Source organism: Cetorhinus maximus, chromosome 19 (assembly GCF_964194155.1).
Source record: "Cetorhinus maximus chromosome 19, sCetMax3.hap1.1, whole genome shotgun sequence".
Classification (NCBI taxonomy): domain Eukaryota; kingdom Metazoa; phylum Chordata; class Chondrichthyes; order Lamniformes; family Cetorhinidae; genus Cetorhinus; species Cetorhinus maximus.
Window position 1 is genome coordinate 85078195 of NC_135897.1, and position 17723 is coordinate 85095917.

Here is a 17723-nt window from a genome sequence, read left to right on the forward strand (position 1 = left end):
TAAAATATCCTAAGGAGCTTCACAGGAATGTTATCAAACAAAAGTTAACATTGAGCACCACAATGAGATATTAGGGTGGATGACCTTCTGATGAGCCCCATACTTGCTGTCGACTTTTGCATGCTCAGCAGGGGGACCAGCAGTGTGCATCGTTAGCATACACTTTAGCTAATTTGCATGTCTCTAAAGCCACCTGAGGACCTGCTGCGCAGTCCTGCAAGAAGTTTGATGTTCAGTGGTGAAGGCTAGTAAATGCAAGGATAGTAGTGCAAGGATAAAGCTGGCAACTACAGCCCAGTCAGTTTGACCTCAGCCGAAGGGAAACTTCTGGAAAGTATAGCACGGGATAAAATCAATAATCACTTAGGCAAGGGAACCCAGCATGGGTTCATCAAGGGAAAATCATGTTTAACTAACTTGCTGGAGTTTTTTGAGGAGGTAGCAGAGAAGGTTGATAAAGGAGACGCTGTTGATGTGGTGTATGTGGATTTTCAAAAGGCATTTGGTACAGTGCCACACAACAGACTTGTGAGCAAAATTCTAGGTCATTGAGTAAAAGGGAAAGTAGGCTCTTGGATAGGAAATTGGCTGAGTGACGGGAAACAGAGAGCAGTGATAAATGAAGAAGGGTCATACGGACTCTTAACGTCAACTGTTTTCTCTCCACAGATGCTGTCAGACCTGAGTTTTTCCAGCATTTTCTGTTTTTCTCTTGTGATAAATGGATGCTTTTCAGATTGAAGGAAGGTTTGTAGCGGAGTTCTTCAGGAGTCAGTGTTGGGATCCATGCTTTTCCTGATTGTATATTAATGACCTAGACTGTGGTGTGCAGGGCATGATTTCAAAATTTGCAGATGATAGGGAGATTGGAAATGTTGTCAACTGTGATAAGGATAGCCTTGAGCTTCAAAAGAACATAGACATGTTGGTGGATTGGGCAGACAAGTGGCAGATGAAGTTTAATGCAGAGAAGTGTGAGGTGATTCACTTTGGCAGGAAAGATATGGTGAGACAGTGTAAAATAAATGGAGAGGCTCTAAAGGAGGTGCAGGAACAGTGGGACCTTGGTGTATACGTACATAGGTTATTGAAGATGGCAGGGCATGTTGAGAGAGCAGTAATAAAGCATGTAGTGCCTTAGGCATTGACTACAAGAGTAAGGAGGTCATGTTGAACTTGTATAAGACACTAATTAGGCCTCAGCTGGAGTACTGCATCCAGTTCTGGGTGCCATACTTGAGGAAGGATGTGAAGGCATTGGAGACAGTACAGAGGAGATTCACAAGAATGATTCCCGGGATGAAGAACTGTAGCTATGAGGATAGATTGGAGAGGTTGGATCTGTTTCCCTTGGAGAAAAGGCTGAGAGGAGAATTGTTAGAGGAATGCAAGATCCTGAGGGGTATGGACAGGGTAAATAGTGAGAAACATCAAGAGAACATCAAGAACCAGAGGGCACAGATTCAAAATAATTGGCAAAAGGAGTAAATGTGATGTGAGGAAAAATTTTTTCACCCCGAGGGTGGTTGGAGTCTGGAACAAACTCCCTGAAAGGGTGGTGGAGGCAGGTTCGATCGAGGTATTCAAAAGGGAATTGGATTGGAAAGAGAGAATGTGCAAGGTTATGGGGATAAGGCAGGGGAGTAGCACTAGGTGGAATGCTCTTTCAGAGAGCCAGTGCAGACTTGATGGGCTGAATGGCCTCCTCCTGCACTGTAAAGATACCGTGATACTGTGGTATTGAGCAAACTGATGGAGCTGTGGGCTGACAAGTCTGCGGGTCCTGATGGATTTCATCCTAGGGTCCTAAAAGAGGTGGCTAATGAGGTGGTGTTAATTTTCCAAAATTCGCTGGATTCTGGAAAGGTTCCATAATTGGAAAGTAGCAAATATAGCCCCTCTATTCAAGAAGGGAGGGAGGCAGGAAACAGGAAACTATAGGCCAGTTAGCTTGACATCTGTCGCGGGGAAGTTGTTAGAATCGATCACTAAGGAGGTTATAGCTGGGCACTCGGAGAAACTCAAGGTAATTAGGAAGAGTCAGCATGGTTTTGTGAAAGGGAAATCATGTTTAATCAATTTATTGGAGTTCTTTGATGGAGCTGTGGATAAGGGGAGCCTGTAGTCGTGCTGTTCTTGGATTTCCAGAAGGCGTTTGATAAGGTGCCACATCAAAGATTATTACGGAAAATAAAAGCTCATAGTGTAGAAGGTAACGTATTAGCATGGACGGAAGATTGGCTGGCTGGCAGAAAACAGAGAGTACGCATAAATGGGTCTCTTTCTGATTGGCAGGATGTGATGAGTAGAGCCCTGCAGGGATCTGTGCTGGGGCCTCAACTTTTTACACTTCATATCAATGACTTATATGAGGGGAGTGAAGACATGGTAGCTAAATTTGCAGATGACACAAAGATAGGTAGGAAAGTATGTTGTGAAGAGGACATGAGGAGGTTGCAGATGGATATAGATAGATTGAGTGAATGAGGAAAAATCTGGCAGATAGAGTGTAATGTGGGAAAATGTGAAGTTGTTCACTTTGGCAGGAAGAATAAAAAAGCAGAGTATGACTTAAATGGAGAATGGCTACACAATTCCGAGCTGCAGAGGGATCTAGGTGTTCTAGTGTACGAGTCACAAAAGTTAGTATGCAGGTACAGCAAGTAATTAAGAAGCCTAAAAGGATAGATTTCTGATTAACAATAACATAAAGGGTTATGGGGATAGTGTGGGTAAAATGCATTGAAGTGTTCGATCAGCCACGATCGTATTGAATGGTGGAGCAGGTTTGATGAGCTGAACGGCATTCTCCTGTTCCTCCGTTCGTAATGGAATACTATTCTTTATTACGAGAGGAATTGAACATAAAAGTAAGGATGTTATGCTTCCATTTTACAGGGCATCGGTGAGACTACATCTCAAATATTGTGTGCAATTTTGGTCTCCTTATTTAAGGAAGGTTGTAAATGTGTTGGATGCGGTTCAGAGGAGGTTTTACTGGAATCGGCGGGTTGCCTTAAGAGGAAAGGTTGGACAGACTGGGCTTATTTCCACTGGAGTTTAGAAGAGTGAGGGGTGACTTGATTGAAGTGTACAAGATCCTGAGCGGTCTTGGCAAGGTGGACTGGGAAAGGATGTTTCCTCTTGTGGGTGAGTCCAGAACTAGGGGGGCACTGTTTTAAAATTAGAGGTTGCCCTTTTAGGACAGAGATGAGGAGAATTTTTTTTCCTCAGAGGGTTGTGCGACTTTGGAACTCTCTGCCTCAGACGGCAGTGGAAGTGGAGTCACTGAAATATTTTTAAGGTGGAGATAAACAGATTCTTGTTAGGCAAAAGGTTATCAGGAGTAGATGGGAGTGTGGAACTTGAAACACGAACAGATCGGCCATGATCTTATTGAATGGCGGAGGAGGCTCGAGGGGCCGAATGGCCTACCGCTCATATTTCGTATGTTCGTATGTACACAACATCTCCTGCCCACCGTATCACCAACCTCTCAAAAACAGCTCATTGCACCACAGCCCCCATCATTCATACAGCAGCAGCCAAGACTCAGCCTTAACCATTCAGAAGCTCTACCTCACCCTGGTACACATGCAGATGTTGCCAGCCTCACACCCTAACTCATCATGACTGTGGCCAGGATAGTGGGCATTCACCTGCATGATGTGCTGGGTTTGGCCGTGCAACTGGATATTGAGTACGTGCTAACCTTTGCTCAGCATTGAGATACAGCACTTGCAAAACCACGGGTGTGCACTCAGTGGTACTCTGCACCATGGGGAAGTCCATTATCCTGGCAAAGCTGTGTCTGCTCCTCCCTCTTCTCTTACATTTGGGGAAAAGATGATGAAATCCCCTGTCCTGGTGTACAGAGGCTCTGTGATTTTTCTGCGTGCAACGATGGATGGTGAACTGCGAGATGCTTGCTATGGCACCTTTTCAAGCCTGGAAGGTTCCTATGCTGGAAAAATTCAAGAACACGGTCCCTGGCAGTGCCGTCCTCGCCCTGCTCTCAGGCTGCAAGTCTGCTTCCAAGAAGAGGTGGTACAGTTCTGTGACCACCTCCTCGGTGAAACACAGCAGCCAAACACACAGCTCCTGGCTTAGGTGCAGGTGGGAGAAGTATCCCCTGAAGACTCTAGGTGGATTGGGCCTCCTGCTAAGAGTCCTCCTCCGCTGTTCTCTGTGAGCAGCTTGCCTCCTTTGCTGCTCCATGTCCGCAAGGGAAAAGGCGACTATAGCCACAGTGTGTTCTGAGGCCTCGCAGTAGCAACCAAATCCTTCCCAAAGCCCAGCATCAATTCCTGCAGACTTCAACCAATTTCCTTTATTCCTTCAACAATCCTGTCCTCCTCCTGCAGGAGTCAGTAGCTAGTCGAAAGCAACTAATCTGCAAACTGGATGGCTCCCTTTAAATAGCACAGGTGTGAGGATCCCTCTGGCAGCTGAACGCATGTTTAGCTGTATATAAATAAGAGATGGCACTAACTAGGGCCTAGGGCATCAGAAATGGCAGGCTGGGCATCAAATCGGCATTGCATGATTTACATACTTTGCATAGTTGTGAAGCGTGCTTGTAATGTCAACACCATCACTCTCAGCATGGCATTCAGGGCACTGAAAGTGCGTTGGAATGAGGCGGATCCCATTTTGTTTTTTTTTTTACCTAAACCAGCACTCGGAGCATTCAAACCACCGGTGCTGGGGAGCCGAATTTTGCAGCCGTGACATTCGGGCTAAGTTTGTGTAGGTACACCTTTTAACAGCAAGGCAGAATACGTTGTCCGAGATATTAGGCGGAATGTTGCCGGCCCTGTGGTGGTTGGCTTGGAGTCGGGAGGGCTGGGAAAATATGGAGGGGCCCATGTCAGGATGGCTCCATGACACGTTCCTCCCCCCTCCTCTGCTGGGGATATTTTCCAGGGCTGGCGAGGGAAGTGGATCACCGTTTTCCTCCCCCCCCACCCTCCCCACCCCCCCCACCACTCCTGCATAGGGCAGGCAATTTACATAGCAATCAGAGTCGACTTACCAATCAACCGACTTATCAACCGATCGACAACCTTTTCTCCTGTAGTATAAATTGTTGTGATCGTTTGAAATTTGGCATTCTTGCATTTGTCCTGATGAGTGCAAGATGAAAAGCTTTGGCAACATGTCTCTCTTTTCAGCAATTTTTTTTTTTGGAAATGTAGTCACTGTTGTAATGTCGGAAACAAGCAACTAATTTGTACACAGCAAGCTCCCACAAGCGGCTGTGTATTAGTGGCATCATTTAATGATGTTAGTTGAAGGATAAGTATTGGCCAGGAGACTGAGGAGAACTTCCCTGCTCTTGTTCAAAACAGCGCTGTGGGATCTTTGCATCCACGTGAGTGTGAAGAAGAAGCTTTGGTTTAACGTCTCATCTGAAAGGCAGCACCTCCGGCAGTGCGGCTCTCCCTCAGTACTGCACTGGCCTTTTCAGCCTGGACTATGTGCTCGAGTCTCTGGAGTGGGACAACCTTTGACTCAGAGATGACAAGAGTGGTTCAGTGGCAGTCCTCTTGCCTCTGAAGTTTGCTGTCTGTGGTTTTCCCTAATCTTTGCAAAAGCCAACACTGTCCTGTGGAATGGCTACAAATGGCGAGAGGAAAACAGGCTGGAGAGGAAAACGAAAATCTCAAGAGTTATAATCCTTCCTAACGGCATAACTGCAGAGCTGTCAGGTATGTTCAAGGCTGAGATGGACAGATTTTTAATCAGTCGGGGAATCGAGGCACGTGGGGGGAAAAGGCAGGAAAGTGGAGTTGAGGATTATCAGATCAGCCATGATCTCGTCGAGTGGCGGAGCAGACTCGATGGGCCGAATGGCCTACTACTTCCGCGTCTTCGGATCTTGTTATGGTCACTCACCTTTGCTGATATTGTAAGATATGGCCTTATCCTAGAGAGGGTGTCACGTAACTGCAGCATTCTTTTGGGTGAGTTGAGTCACGTATTGAGCACGGTCGTCGGGCCTAGTCAACCTTAAATTCAGATTGCAGCCCCCTCGGGCCCAATGTCCACTCGGCTCTCAGACCCCAGCCCCATTCCAGCTGCCAGGCTTCACTGTCCCTCCGGAAACTGAGCAGCCATCCTCCTCAGTAAATAACTAATTGAATAAACATGACCTTTATTGAATCCATTCCGTTCATTTGGAAGCATCGATCTGATCTGACCTGGTAGCTTTTTTGGCATTAAAAATTCCTTGCACACTGCTGTATATCTGTTGGCAAATGACTTCCACTGTACTTATGCAAACTGCTCATTACAGTCATTGTGAAGTGCAACAGTGCTACTTAGTGGCAGTGGGAAGTATTACAGGATATTTGGTTATTTTTTTCTCATTACGTTGTCAGCTCAGCTCTGCTGCAGCTCTCTCTGACTCTCAGACCGTGGATTTAATCTAGGATCGCCAACTCCTGAAGTCTTCGGGGGAATTATGTACTAATCTCCAGGACATTGCTGAGAGCAACTCCTGGTGAACAGTCGCTGGGCCGTTAAAAAATATTTGTGTGTTTTTTTTTCTTCTTTGTTCTCCTTGAACATTTCCAAATTATGAATGGGAAATATAAAGTGTGTTGGCGATTGGGTAAAAGGCTGCTCGATTGACAGTCGAGGGCATTTCGACCGGGTAACGAGGAACCTTTTTTTTGCCTTCCAATTGGTCGGCTAATGGCAGAGGGCCACAAGGACGGGTGTTGTCAGGTGGGCCAATGGGAGCAGAGTGGGGGTGGGGCCGTTGGAGGGCGTAGGTCACACGCCGAACCCTCCTGGCACAACTCTGAGCACAATTGGCAACGCGAGCTTCTGTCAAACTGAGGCCTCATCTGCCAACGTGAAAGGTCCCACGCTGCTGTTTGAACAAGAGCAGCAAGCTCACCCAGTCACCTGGTTGACCCCCCCCCACCTTTCAATTGGCGTAGTTGTAAAATTGTGGGTGCAGTAGCGGCTACGTTACAGACCAGTAATCCGGAGACCGGGAATAATATGACGCGAGTTCAAATCCCACTTTGGCTGCTGAGAAATTTAAATTCAAATAATTAAATAAAATAAAAAGCTAGTACCTGTCTCAGTAATGATGACCCTGTAATTACCGGGAACACTCAGCTGATTCGCTATAGGGAAGGAAATCTGCCATCGTTAACCAGTTTTGGCCTATGTGATTCCAGACACACAGCAATGTTGACTCTTTAACTGCCCTCCAAAATGGCCTAGCAAGCCACACAGTTGACAAGAAGGCCACTCGCCTCTGTCTTCTTGCGAGAAGAGTAGTGAATGCTGACTGTGCCAGTGATTGCCCACAACCTGTGAATGATTAACCAGTCAGTAATCTCATTAAATGTTTGTGGGGCATTCCTGTGAAAAATTGGGTGAGGTATAAATGCCAGTTCTTTCTTCATGTGGAGCCAGCTACTCCCTTTGGGGTTTTTGGGGGGGGGGGTTGTTTGTCCATTATATTCTTTGCAGGCTGTTTGAACTGTGTGATGTTTTTTGACACTGCAGTTCATCTGATCTTTCACTTCTTTTTCAGAAATGCAACCCTACGATCTCCTGTCTAGAAAGAGTGCGACCGAGCTGAATGCAGTCATCGTTTCTGTTGAGTAAGAACTTGCTGTGCTTTGTTCTCATTGTGGGACGCAGTTTGGAGAGCGGATGATTGATTACGTTTGGACCCTGTAACCATACAAAGTACTTAAAGACGCTCTTGTTAAATGGTTCCTGGGATTGTCGAGGGCAATTGTAATGGGTAATAAAGCATGGTTTTGATAGATTTATGAAGACTGTTAAGGGTATTTTGAAGTTATCGTAATTGCTCAGGATGTTTTTGACAGGCTAACTTATTGCTTTATGGCCCAATGTGGACACATGAACCAGAGAATTGGCAAAAAGAAATCAGACAGGCAAAGACCAGAGCTCCAGAGGAGAAAAAGCTGCTGCACAAAAGGAGCATCTGATTGATCAGTTACACGTAGAAATATAAAAATAAGCAGCCATTCCTAGCACTGTTCAGACATCCTACTTTCTGCGTTGATCATGCTTGGGATGTGGACATCACTGGCAAGGTTGACATTTATTGCCCAACCCCAGTTGCCCTGAGACGCTGGTGGTGAGCTTTCTTAAACACTGGAAGTAGTTTAGTACAACTGAGTGGCTAACCAGACCACTTCAGAGGGCAGTTAAAAGTCAACCATGTTAATATAGGTCAGGAGTCCTAGACAAGCCCTAACTGGGTGCAAACAGCAGGTTTCCTCCACTAAGGGATATAAGTGAACCCGTTGGGTTTTTCCCCATCGTTTTGCTGTTACCAACTTGTTTGCAAAAAAACTTTTGAAATAAACTTATTTTGAATTCTTAGACTGTCACAGTTTAAATTCACATTCTCTGTATCATTAGTCCAGTCCTCCGAATTTTTAGTCCAGTAATCACTGCACAACCGTGCCCCAGTGAGCATGTCCTAGAATCTGTCTCTACAGCCCTTTATCCAGTCATTAAATGGTGCTTTGTTCCTACATGCAGTGCACAGCATGCACCTCAACTCTTATTGTGCATGCTGAATATAAACATACCAATTAGGAGCAGGAGTAAGCCATTCAGCCCCTCCATCATTTGATAAGATCATGGCTGATCTGATTTTTGCCTCAACTCCACTTTCCTGTCTGCCCCCCCCCACCCCCCATAACCTTTGACTCCCATGTCAATCAAGAATCTTATCTAACTCAGCCTTAAAAATATTCAATGACCCAGCCTCCACAGCTATTTGGGGAAGAGAATTCCACAGATTAACGACCCTCTGAGAGAAGAAATATTCTCCTCATTTCTGTCTTAAATGGGACATCCCTTATTTTTAAACGGTGTCCCCCTAGTTCTAGTCTCTTGCACAAGAGGAAACATCCTCTTAGCATCCCAGAAGGAGAAAAACAGTTTGGAGCAGTATTCTTATTTCCCAGTTTTCACTGATGTTCCATTTTAAGGTATACAAGACCAGTTCAGACCAGTATTCTTATTTCCCAGTTTTTACTGTTTTTTCCTTCTGGGATCCACCCTGTGAAGTCCCTTTAGGATCTTGTATGTTTCAAAAAGAGCATTTCTCATTCTTCAAAACTCCAATGGATACAGGCCCAACCTGACCAACTTTTCCTCGTAAAATAACCCCTTCATCCCAGGAATCAGTAAATGAACCTTCTCTGAACTGCTTCTAATGCAGTTATATCCTTTCTTAAGTAAGGAGACCAAAACAGTACACAGTACTCCAGATGTGGTCTCTCAAATGTCCTATGCAACTGTCTGTAACAAAACTTCCTTTTTTTATATTCGATACTCCTTGCAATAGTCGACAACATTCCATTTCCCACATAATCCATCTGCCAAATTTTAGCCTACTCACTTAACCTATCTATACCCTTTGGCAGACTCCTTATGTCCTCTTCACCTTACTGTCCTAACTATCTTTGACATCAGCATTAGCAGCCATACGTTCGTCCCTTTATCCAAGTCATTGTTATTGATTGTAGATAGTTGAGGCCCCAGCACTGATCCCTGTGGTACTCCATTAGTTATAGTTTGCCAACCCAAAAATGACCTATTTATCCCTACTCTCTGCTTCCTGTTAGTTAACTAACCCACAATCGATGCTAATGTGTTTTCCCCCTATACCTTGAGCTCTGATTTTTGTTTAGTAACCTTTGATGATGCACTTTATCAAATGCCTTTTTGGAAATCCAAGTACACCACGTCTACAGGTTCCCCTTTATCCACATTGCTTGTTACTCCCTCAAAGAACTGTAATAAATTAGTGAAATACAATTTCCCTTTCACAAAACCATGTTGACTCTGCCTGATTGCATTAAGATTTTCTAAGTGCCCTGCAATAACCTCCTCAATGATAGATTCTAATATTTTCCCAATGACAGATGTTAGGCTAGCTGGCAACCTCACTGGACACCTCCTGTTTTCCTATCTGAACCCATGGACAGAATTCAATCCCCTCCCATGTTGAGTTTGGCGGTGGGAGGAGGAGTGGGGGGGGGGAGACATTTGCTGTTGAACTCCCTCCCCAGTGACCTCCATCCGCCATCACTCACCTGTGCCCTGAGACCCTCAGCAATCCTGGGCCTCGGGTGTGTTGCATTGTTGGCAGGAACCACTGCCTCCCTGGTGGTGCTGCCAAGCATTAAAGAGCTGCCAGCCCCTGATTGGCTGGCAGCTCTCGGCGACCTCTGGGTCCTTGATCCCAGGAAGGCCCACTGTTGCCCAGTAAATGCCTGATTGGCACTTAATGCAGCAGGCGCTCCTGAGAAGAGTTGACCCTGGGCTCTTGCCGGCTCTACGGCCAGCGGTCAAGACTTTTAAAAAAAAAATTTGTTCATGAGATGTGGACCTTGCTGTCTAGGCCAGCATTCATTGCCCATCCCTAATTGCCTTTGTTCATAGGGCATTTAAGAGTCAACCACATTTGTGGGTCTGGAGTCACATGTAGACCAGACCAGCAAGGACGGCAGATTTCCTTCCCTAAAGGGCATTAGTGAACCAGATGGGTTTTTACGACAATCGGCAATGGTTTCCAGGTCATCATCAGACTTTTAATTGTAGATTTTTTAATGGAATTCAAATTTCACCATTTGCCGTGGTGGGATTCGAACCCAGGTCCCCAGAGCATCACCCTGGATCTCTGGAATGCTAGTCCAGTGACAATATCCCTACGCCACCGCCTCCCCCCTAACTAATGTAGGCAACGCCCGTTGCCGACATTAAATTCTGCTTGATGTGTCCGTTTGCCTCCTGATAACATTTGTACCGATCAAGCTGGGAGGTGTTAGTGTGGAGAACTCTCAACATTTGGCTATTCAGAGAGCATCAGACGCTCCCAAGATCGGGGTCGGAAACTTGGAGCTGCTCCTTGAACACATGGGGATTAGGAGCATGTTCCCTCTGTTCTGCCCGGTGATACGCTTTGAAAACAGCTTCAGACAAGCACATCCCACTTGACCAGCGTGACCACTGCTGTTTCTCACACCAACCAACTTAGTCATAACATTTTATGCTTCACAATGAAAATTTCCCTCGGCTTTTCCACGTTAATATGAATCATATTTGTCGACCGTGCATTTTTTGTGTTATCACATAGAATCTACACGATAGACAGAAACAGGCCATTCAGCCCAACTGGTCTGTTCTGGCACTTAGATTCCTCCCACTTTAATTCATCACTCTGTTCTTCTGTTCCTTTTTGCCTTATCAACTTATCTAGCTTCACCATAAGCTATTGCTATTCACCTCAACTACATCTTGTGGGAGTGAGTTCCCCATTCTAACTACTCCTTGGATAAAGAAGTCTCTTCGGATTTTTGTTTTTTAACTGGATTTATTAGGGACCATCTTATATTTGTGTGCTTTGGACTCCTCCCTCATTCTCCGGCCCACAAGTGGAAACGGCTTCTCTACAGCTACCCTATCGAACCCCTTCATAATTTTAAAGACCTCTATTAATTACCTTTGTTAGTAAATCTTACCATATTTATTTTCTATTCAATTGATGAGTGTTGGTTGACCCCCCCTTTCAGTCTCTGGGTACATAAAGACCCATGTGACCATCAACACTAAAGGGATGGATTTTCTGGAGGTGGTAAGGGGTTCTGCCCCCAGGGCCAGATGTGGTGGGTGGGCAGGGTGGGCAACTCCCTTTTCGGCAGACGGCAGGACCTGGGGCTGCATTTTACAGCCAATTAAGTTGCTCCTGGCGGGCCTAATAAAGATGCCACCCCCCCCCCCCACCCCCCCCACCCCACCCCCACAAGAGCTGCCGACCTAATCGGGGGGCCGGTAGGTAGCCCAGCGGCCTAGGCAGCGTTACCGGGAGTAGCAGTCACTGTGGAGGTAGTGACATGGGGCCTACAGCAGGTAGACAGAGAGAGAATTGAAAATAATTGAGGGACTGAGTGCTGGAGGGCTAACTCCTCTGGGGGAAATCGTGGGAGCCGCGGAGCTACCTTCCCTGCCTGAATACCCCTCTAAGTTACTTAAAAAACCTTTCCCATGGGTTGCCTCTGGAAGGCTGCCTCCATTTAGCTGGCACTGTTTAAAAAAAAGACTCCCAATTGGACCTTTTTAAGGATGTAAATCAGCTGCCTGCCTCCTTGAATTGGGCAGCCTGTTTTACTTCCACTCCTGCCCCCAATGGCAGGGCCATGTTGGGGGAAGCCGATCCTATGCAGCTCCCCACGGCTTTCCCCGCCTCTGGGGGTTGTGGGGAGAGGCAGCAAAATTCAGCCCTACGTTGCGGTCTTTAGCTCCCGTTTCTGGTGCACGCTATTTTACATTAAAATCAGGCCCACGTGAGTCCGGGTATTTGTTGAATACACATCCTAAAGTAAGCACATGGACCCATGTTGCCAGTTTTGCGTGTGGGTGGATAGCAGTAACCCTACTGCAAGGTTTCGATAAGACCATTTTACCGGACACCATACAACATTTCAAAACACTGGGATGTATGTCTTCATTTGCACTACTCATGTTATTAATGCAAAAGTCCATCAGCAACAACTTGCATTAAAAAAAAAGCTCCTGTAGCTTCATAAACCATCCCTCGGCCCTTCACAGGAGATGGTTATCGGAGAAAAATAAAAGTTGACTGAGCCCAGCAGGGAAATTTTAGGACAGGCAACCGAAAAAGCTTGGTCGAAGAGGTGGGTTTTAAGAAGCGACCCATAGGAGGAGAGAGAAGAAGTGGAGAGGTTTAGGGAGGGAATTCAAGAGCTTAGGGCTGAGGCAGTTGAATTCTGAATCCTTAACACCCAAATTATTTTTAAAATAGATAGATGGTAAATAGTTGGAAGTCGTAAGTGTTATTCCCCCTGGAGAGCCAACATGCGACCTTTTATCAATACTGTGCAGAATTGTGATAGGCATCAGCCATGTCCTTACGCCCATTTAATTTTCCAGATACCGTTTAGCACCCGAGCATCATTTCCCTGATCAGTTCGATGATGTTTACACTGTGGTGAAGTACTTCCTACAGCGAGATGTGTTGGTTCGATACTTGGTGGACCCGGGTAGAGTTGCTCTGTCAGGAGACAGTGCCGGTGGGAACTTGGCTGCTGCAGTAGCCCAGCAGGTACAGTTACAAATATCACTAATGGCTTGTGACAGCACTCAACCCTGCGTGTTTTTGCTTTGCTTAACTGATGTGTTTTTGAAGTGCCTGTTTTCACCTGGAGGGACCATTTACTTAATATCCCATAGCTCTTACAAAATTGGGGACTGCCCCTTCTTTGCTTGGTACAGAATCACACAGCACAGAAGGAGGCCATTCGGCCCACAGTGCCCTTCGAAAGATCTGTACAATGAGTGTGTGCCTCTCCTCCACTCCTACCCTCTAACCTTGCCCATTTTTCCTTTTTCAAGTCGAGGTTTGGTCCTGATCTCCGGAATTTAAATGAGCCAGGAAGCACAGGGGTGGCCCTGCTGGTTATGTTCCTATGTTGCTCTGCTATCACTCCCGGGCATTGTTTGGGTATTTAGGAGGCAGGGGGCTGGCATGTTTCGAGTGAGAGTCAAAGCACAGGCTTCAAACTATGTAACATTTTGTTGTGCGAACATACCACATTTCATTGCGACACTTAAAACAGATGGATCTTGATGAATTTAACTCCTATCAATATTATGGTGAAGCACATAATACTGGAAATAGCCATTAGGCCCGTTAGCATTGGAAAGAGACAAACTTGCCTTTGTGTAGTGACCAAGCACATCCTCCAAAAGTGTCCCGCATGAAATTCACACGGCAAATTAACTTTGAGCTGCAGTGACTGTTTTGCACCCTGAAGACTCCACAACGAATGATCAGTTATTCTGTTTTGTAGCATCGATTGTAGGGCTGTTCTTGGGCAGGGCATCAGAAGAAGCCCTGCGCTTTGTCAAGTGATGTCACTCGGCTGACAGGGCCTCAGTTTAACACCTCATCCATTTCTCGTAGCGCAGAAATCCCTCCGTGGTTTGTCTGTTTAGATTATGTGGCAAAAGTCGAAGTGGGGCTTGAGTCTATGATCCCCTGACTACCCACTGAACTGAGTTGGATGTGCAGCTCGATTCGCAGAGAAAATTGAGGTTAATGTTTTGTCAGATCAAAGTGACCAGCTTTTTGGGTATTTAACATTTTCTCCTCTTATCTCAGATTTACAGTTTTCCTTCCCAGTTTGGAAAATTGTTGTGTGCTTAAGATTGCAAAGTATTATTGTGCAAACATATCTGTTTGTTGTGTAATTTTTGGGTGCTTAATAACGAAGGGAATGTCTTGCAGATCCAGGAAGACCCAGAGGTTCACGCTGAGATCAAGATTCAGGCATTAATCTACCCTGCACTTCAGACCATTGACTTTAACACTCCCTCCTACCAGCAAAACGAGAACATGCCAATCCTACCCAAGACCTTAATGGTCAGGTTTTGGAGTGAGTACTTTAGCTGCGACAAGTTGCTGCTGAAGAACATGATGGCTAACAGCCATACCACCCTTGAATCGAGGGGCTTGAGTAACTTTGTAAACTGGAGTATCTACCTGCCGGAGGAATTCAGAAAGGACTACAAGTACACCCTCCCGGGTCGAGAGAACGTGGACTCCTCCGTGAGGATTCCTGGGGTCTTTGATCCAAGGGCCGCCCCCCTCCTGGTGGGGGACGAGAAGCTCAAGGCTCTGCCGCAGGCCTACATTGCAACCTGTGAGTATGACGTGCTGCGGGATGACGGTGCTATGTATGCCATGAGACTGAAGAAGGCGGGCGTCCAGGTCACGCACGAGCATTACGAGGACTCCTTCCACGGTACCTTTATGTTCATCACATGGCCAACCGATTTTGCAATTGGCCAGAAAATGGTGAGCAACTATATTGACTGGCTGAGAAAGAATTTGTGAATAATTTTTAATACCCCCCCCCACCCCCTCAGGCATCCCACTAAAGTACCCGCAGTACTTACTGTGAATTGTTGGCAAGTATTTTTTTTTAAATGTTCTCCACCCCCCGCCCCCACCATCCCGATTATCATTGTATTTAACTGTAAACTCTACTGAAATGCATCTGGTCAGGGCTTGTCATCATTTTAAACGGCAGACTTAAAGAACAATCACTGTGTAAGGAGGGGTTGATTGTCATTACTTGGAACCAACACTGGGAATTCACTCATGCTTGTGACCATTTGCCCTATGATATAGCTAAAAGAGGAGGACCTGTAGCCTCTCAGGCCTATTCTGCCAATCAATTGAACCATGCTGGTCTGTACCTTTAACGCCATTGACCAACTTGCTGAATATTGTTCGGCCTTAGAGAGGAAAATGACCGTGTCTATCATCTGGGTCGAATTCCGATGGGTATGTAGGCGACTGCTATGGCCAATCTAAGCCCGGAAACAGGACAGGATGTTGTAGATGACTGAGTTTTGGATGAAGTGCTGGCTTGGGATTTCCTCTCCTTTCTGCCTCCGACATACACTTGCTTTTGAAGGAGGCCACACCTTTTTTTTTATTTGGTTGTGCCAGGTGCAGCGACCATGGCCGAACTTCTCCCAGGACTCGGGGTCGATATCAAAACTCCCAAGCGAAGCCTTCAGAGTGTCCTTGTCGTGCTCCCTTTGATTGCCACGACAGCGCACCCAGACTCGAGCTCTTCATTAGTAGATTAACTTTGGTAAGCGAGTGTCAGACATTCTGGCTACATGACCAGCCCTGGGCCGAACTTGCCGATGAAAAATTTATCAAACGTAGTTTTGAAATTTTCTATTGACCTCTTGATTCAACAGCTTTTTGCGGGACAGTATTCCAGATTTCCACTACCCTTTGTGTGAAGAAGTGCTTCCTTGGCATGACCTCTGAACAGCCTATCTCTAATTTTAAGGTTTTGTCCTCTTGCTCTGGACTCCCCCCACCAGAGGAAATGGTTTCTATGTTAAATCCTTTAATCACCTTAGCCAATTAGATCTTCTGTATTCAAGGGATGGAAGCCTAGCCTATGCATCCTGTCCTCATAATTTAATCCTCGAAGCCCTGGAATTATCCTGGTGTATCTGCTCCTAGGCCAATACATCCACTCAGTGGTGCAGTGCCCAGAACTAGCGCCCAGACTTTGAACACATCTACCTACGTATCAGCAAAGCTGCAAAGTGAATTTGTTTCTAAAATTTTATTGTCCTCTTTTTTTTCTTTTCGTTTGAGAATTATTGGGTATTTACATTTCAAACCAGAATGCCTGATCCCTAAAACCAGTCAGATACCTCTATAACCTCAGTTTTTGTGCTTGCCTCTCATCCTCAAATCAACAGTTATTGCCCCTTTTCTGTCTTACGTTGTCTGTCCTAGCACTGTCCCTGTGCTCTGGGTGTACCTGTAACATAGCGGGATAATGATAAAGTGCCATGTTAAGTATTAACCTTGTTCTCTGTTTCTCGTGCTGATGTGCATAACAGACAATGTAATACAATGTGATCACTTGTCTATTTGTATCCCAACATAATGAATAAAGTTTTGAGTAAAAAATCCTTTCTTCATTTCAAAGACTCTTGAGGATGATGTCACCCTGCAAACAATCAATTGGGTGAATTAGCCGCCTCGGCTCCATGATCTGAAATTCCTTTCCGAAATCCTTTTGCTTCTCAATTTCCCTCTTTTCCTTCAAAATCCTTTTCAAAATTGACCAAGGTTTCCATCTTACCTCTCCTCTGTCAGCTCAACGTCTGGTTTTCCTTACCCCTCGATGAAATGTTTTGAATATTTTTCGATGTCTACGTAATTGCAAGCTGTTGTTGATGATAGTGCAGTGCATGTTTTCTATGTGGATTTCAGCAAGACATTTGACAAGGTCCCACATGGCAGACTGGTCAGGAAAGTGAGATCCCATGGGATACAGGGGAAGGTGGCAAGTTGGATCCAAAATTGGCTCAGCGACAGGAAACAAAGGGTAATGGTCATTGGATGTTTTTGTGAATGGAAAATGGTTTCCAGTGGTATTCCACAGGGCTCAGTGTTGGGGCCCTTGCTGTTTGTTATATATATTAATGATTTAGACCTAAATGTGGAGGCATGATTGGGAAATTTGCAGATGGCACAAAAATTGGCCGTGTAGTTGATAGTGAAAAGGATAGCTGTTGCGTCTAGAATTATGATAATGGTTTGGTTGAGTGGGCAGAAAAGTGGCAAATGGAATTCAATCTGAAAAAGTGTGAGGTAATGCATTTGGGAAGGGCAAACAAAGCAAGGGAATACTCAATAAACGGGAGGATATTGAGAGGTGTTGAGGAAGGAGGAGACCTTGGTGTGCATGTCCACAAGTCCCTGAAGATGGCAGGACAGGTGGATAAGGTGTGGTACAGAAAGCATATGGAATGTTTTCCTTTATTGGGTGCGGTATTCAATATAAAAGCAGGGATGCAATGATGGAACTGTGTAAAATGCTGGTTAGGCAACAGCTAGAATTTTGTGTACAGTTCTGGTCACCACATTACAGGGAGGATATAATTGCTCTGGAGAGAGTACAGAGGAGATTTACAAGAATGCTGCCTGGGTTTAATTTGCAGCTATGAGGAGAGATTGGATAGGCTGGGGTTGTTTTCCATAGAACAGAGGAGGCTGAGGGGTGACCTAATTGAGGTGGACAAAATTATAGGGTATACGGTAAAGACTTGTTTCCCCTAGCTGAGGGGTCAATTACCAGGGT

General features: G+C 45.6%; 1 protein-coding gene across 1 annotated transcript in view; it reads left to right on the plus strand.

Annotated features, from left to right (window-relative positions):
- Window positions 1-16971, plus strand: part of aadac (arylacetamide deacetylase) — a 53965-nt gene extending 36994 nt beyond the window's left edge. Inside the window, exons 3-5 of the mRNA XM_078564297.1 lie at window positions 7559-7628; window positions 12967-13138; window positions 14324-16971. Of these exons, the coding sequence (XP_078420423.1) occupies window positions 7559-7628; window positions 12967-13138; window positions 14324-14932 (851 nt within the window). The 3' untranslated portion in view covers window positions 14933-16971. The remainder of the gene's footprint in view (window positions 1-7558; window positions 7629-12966; window positions 13139-14323) is intronic.
- Window positions 16972-17723: the final 752 nt, after the last annotated feature.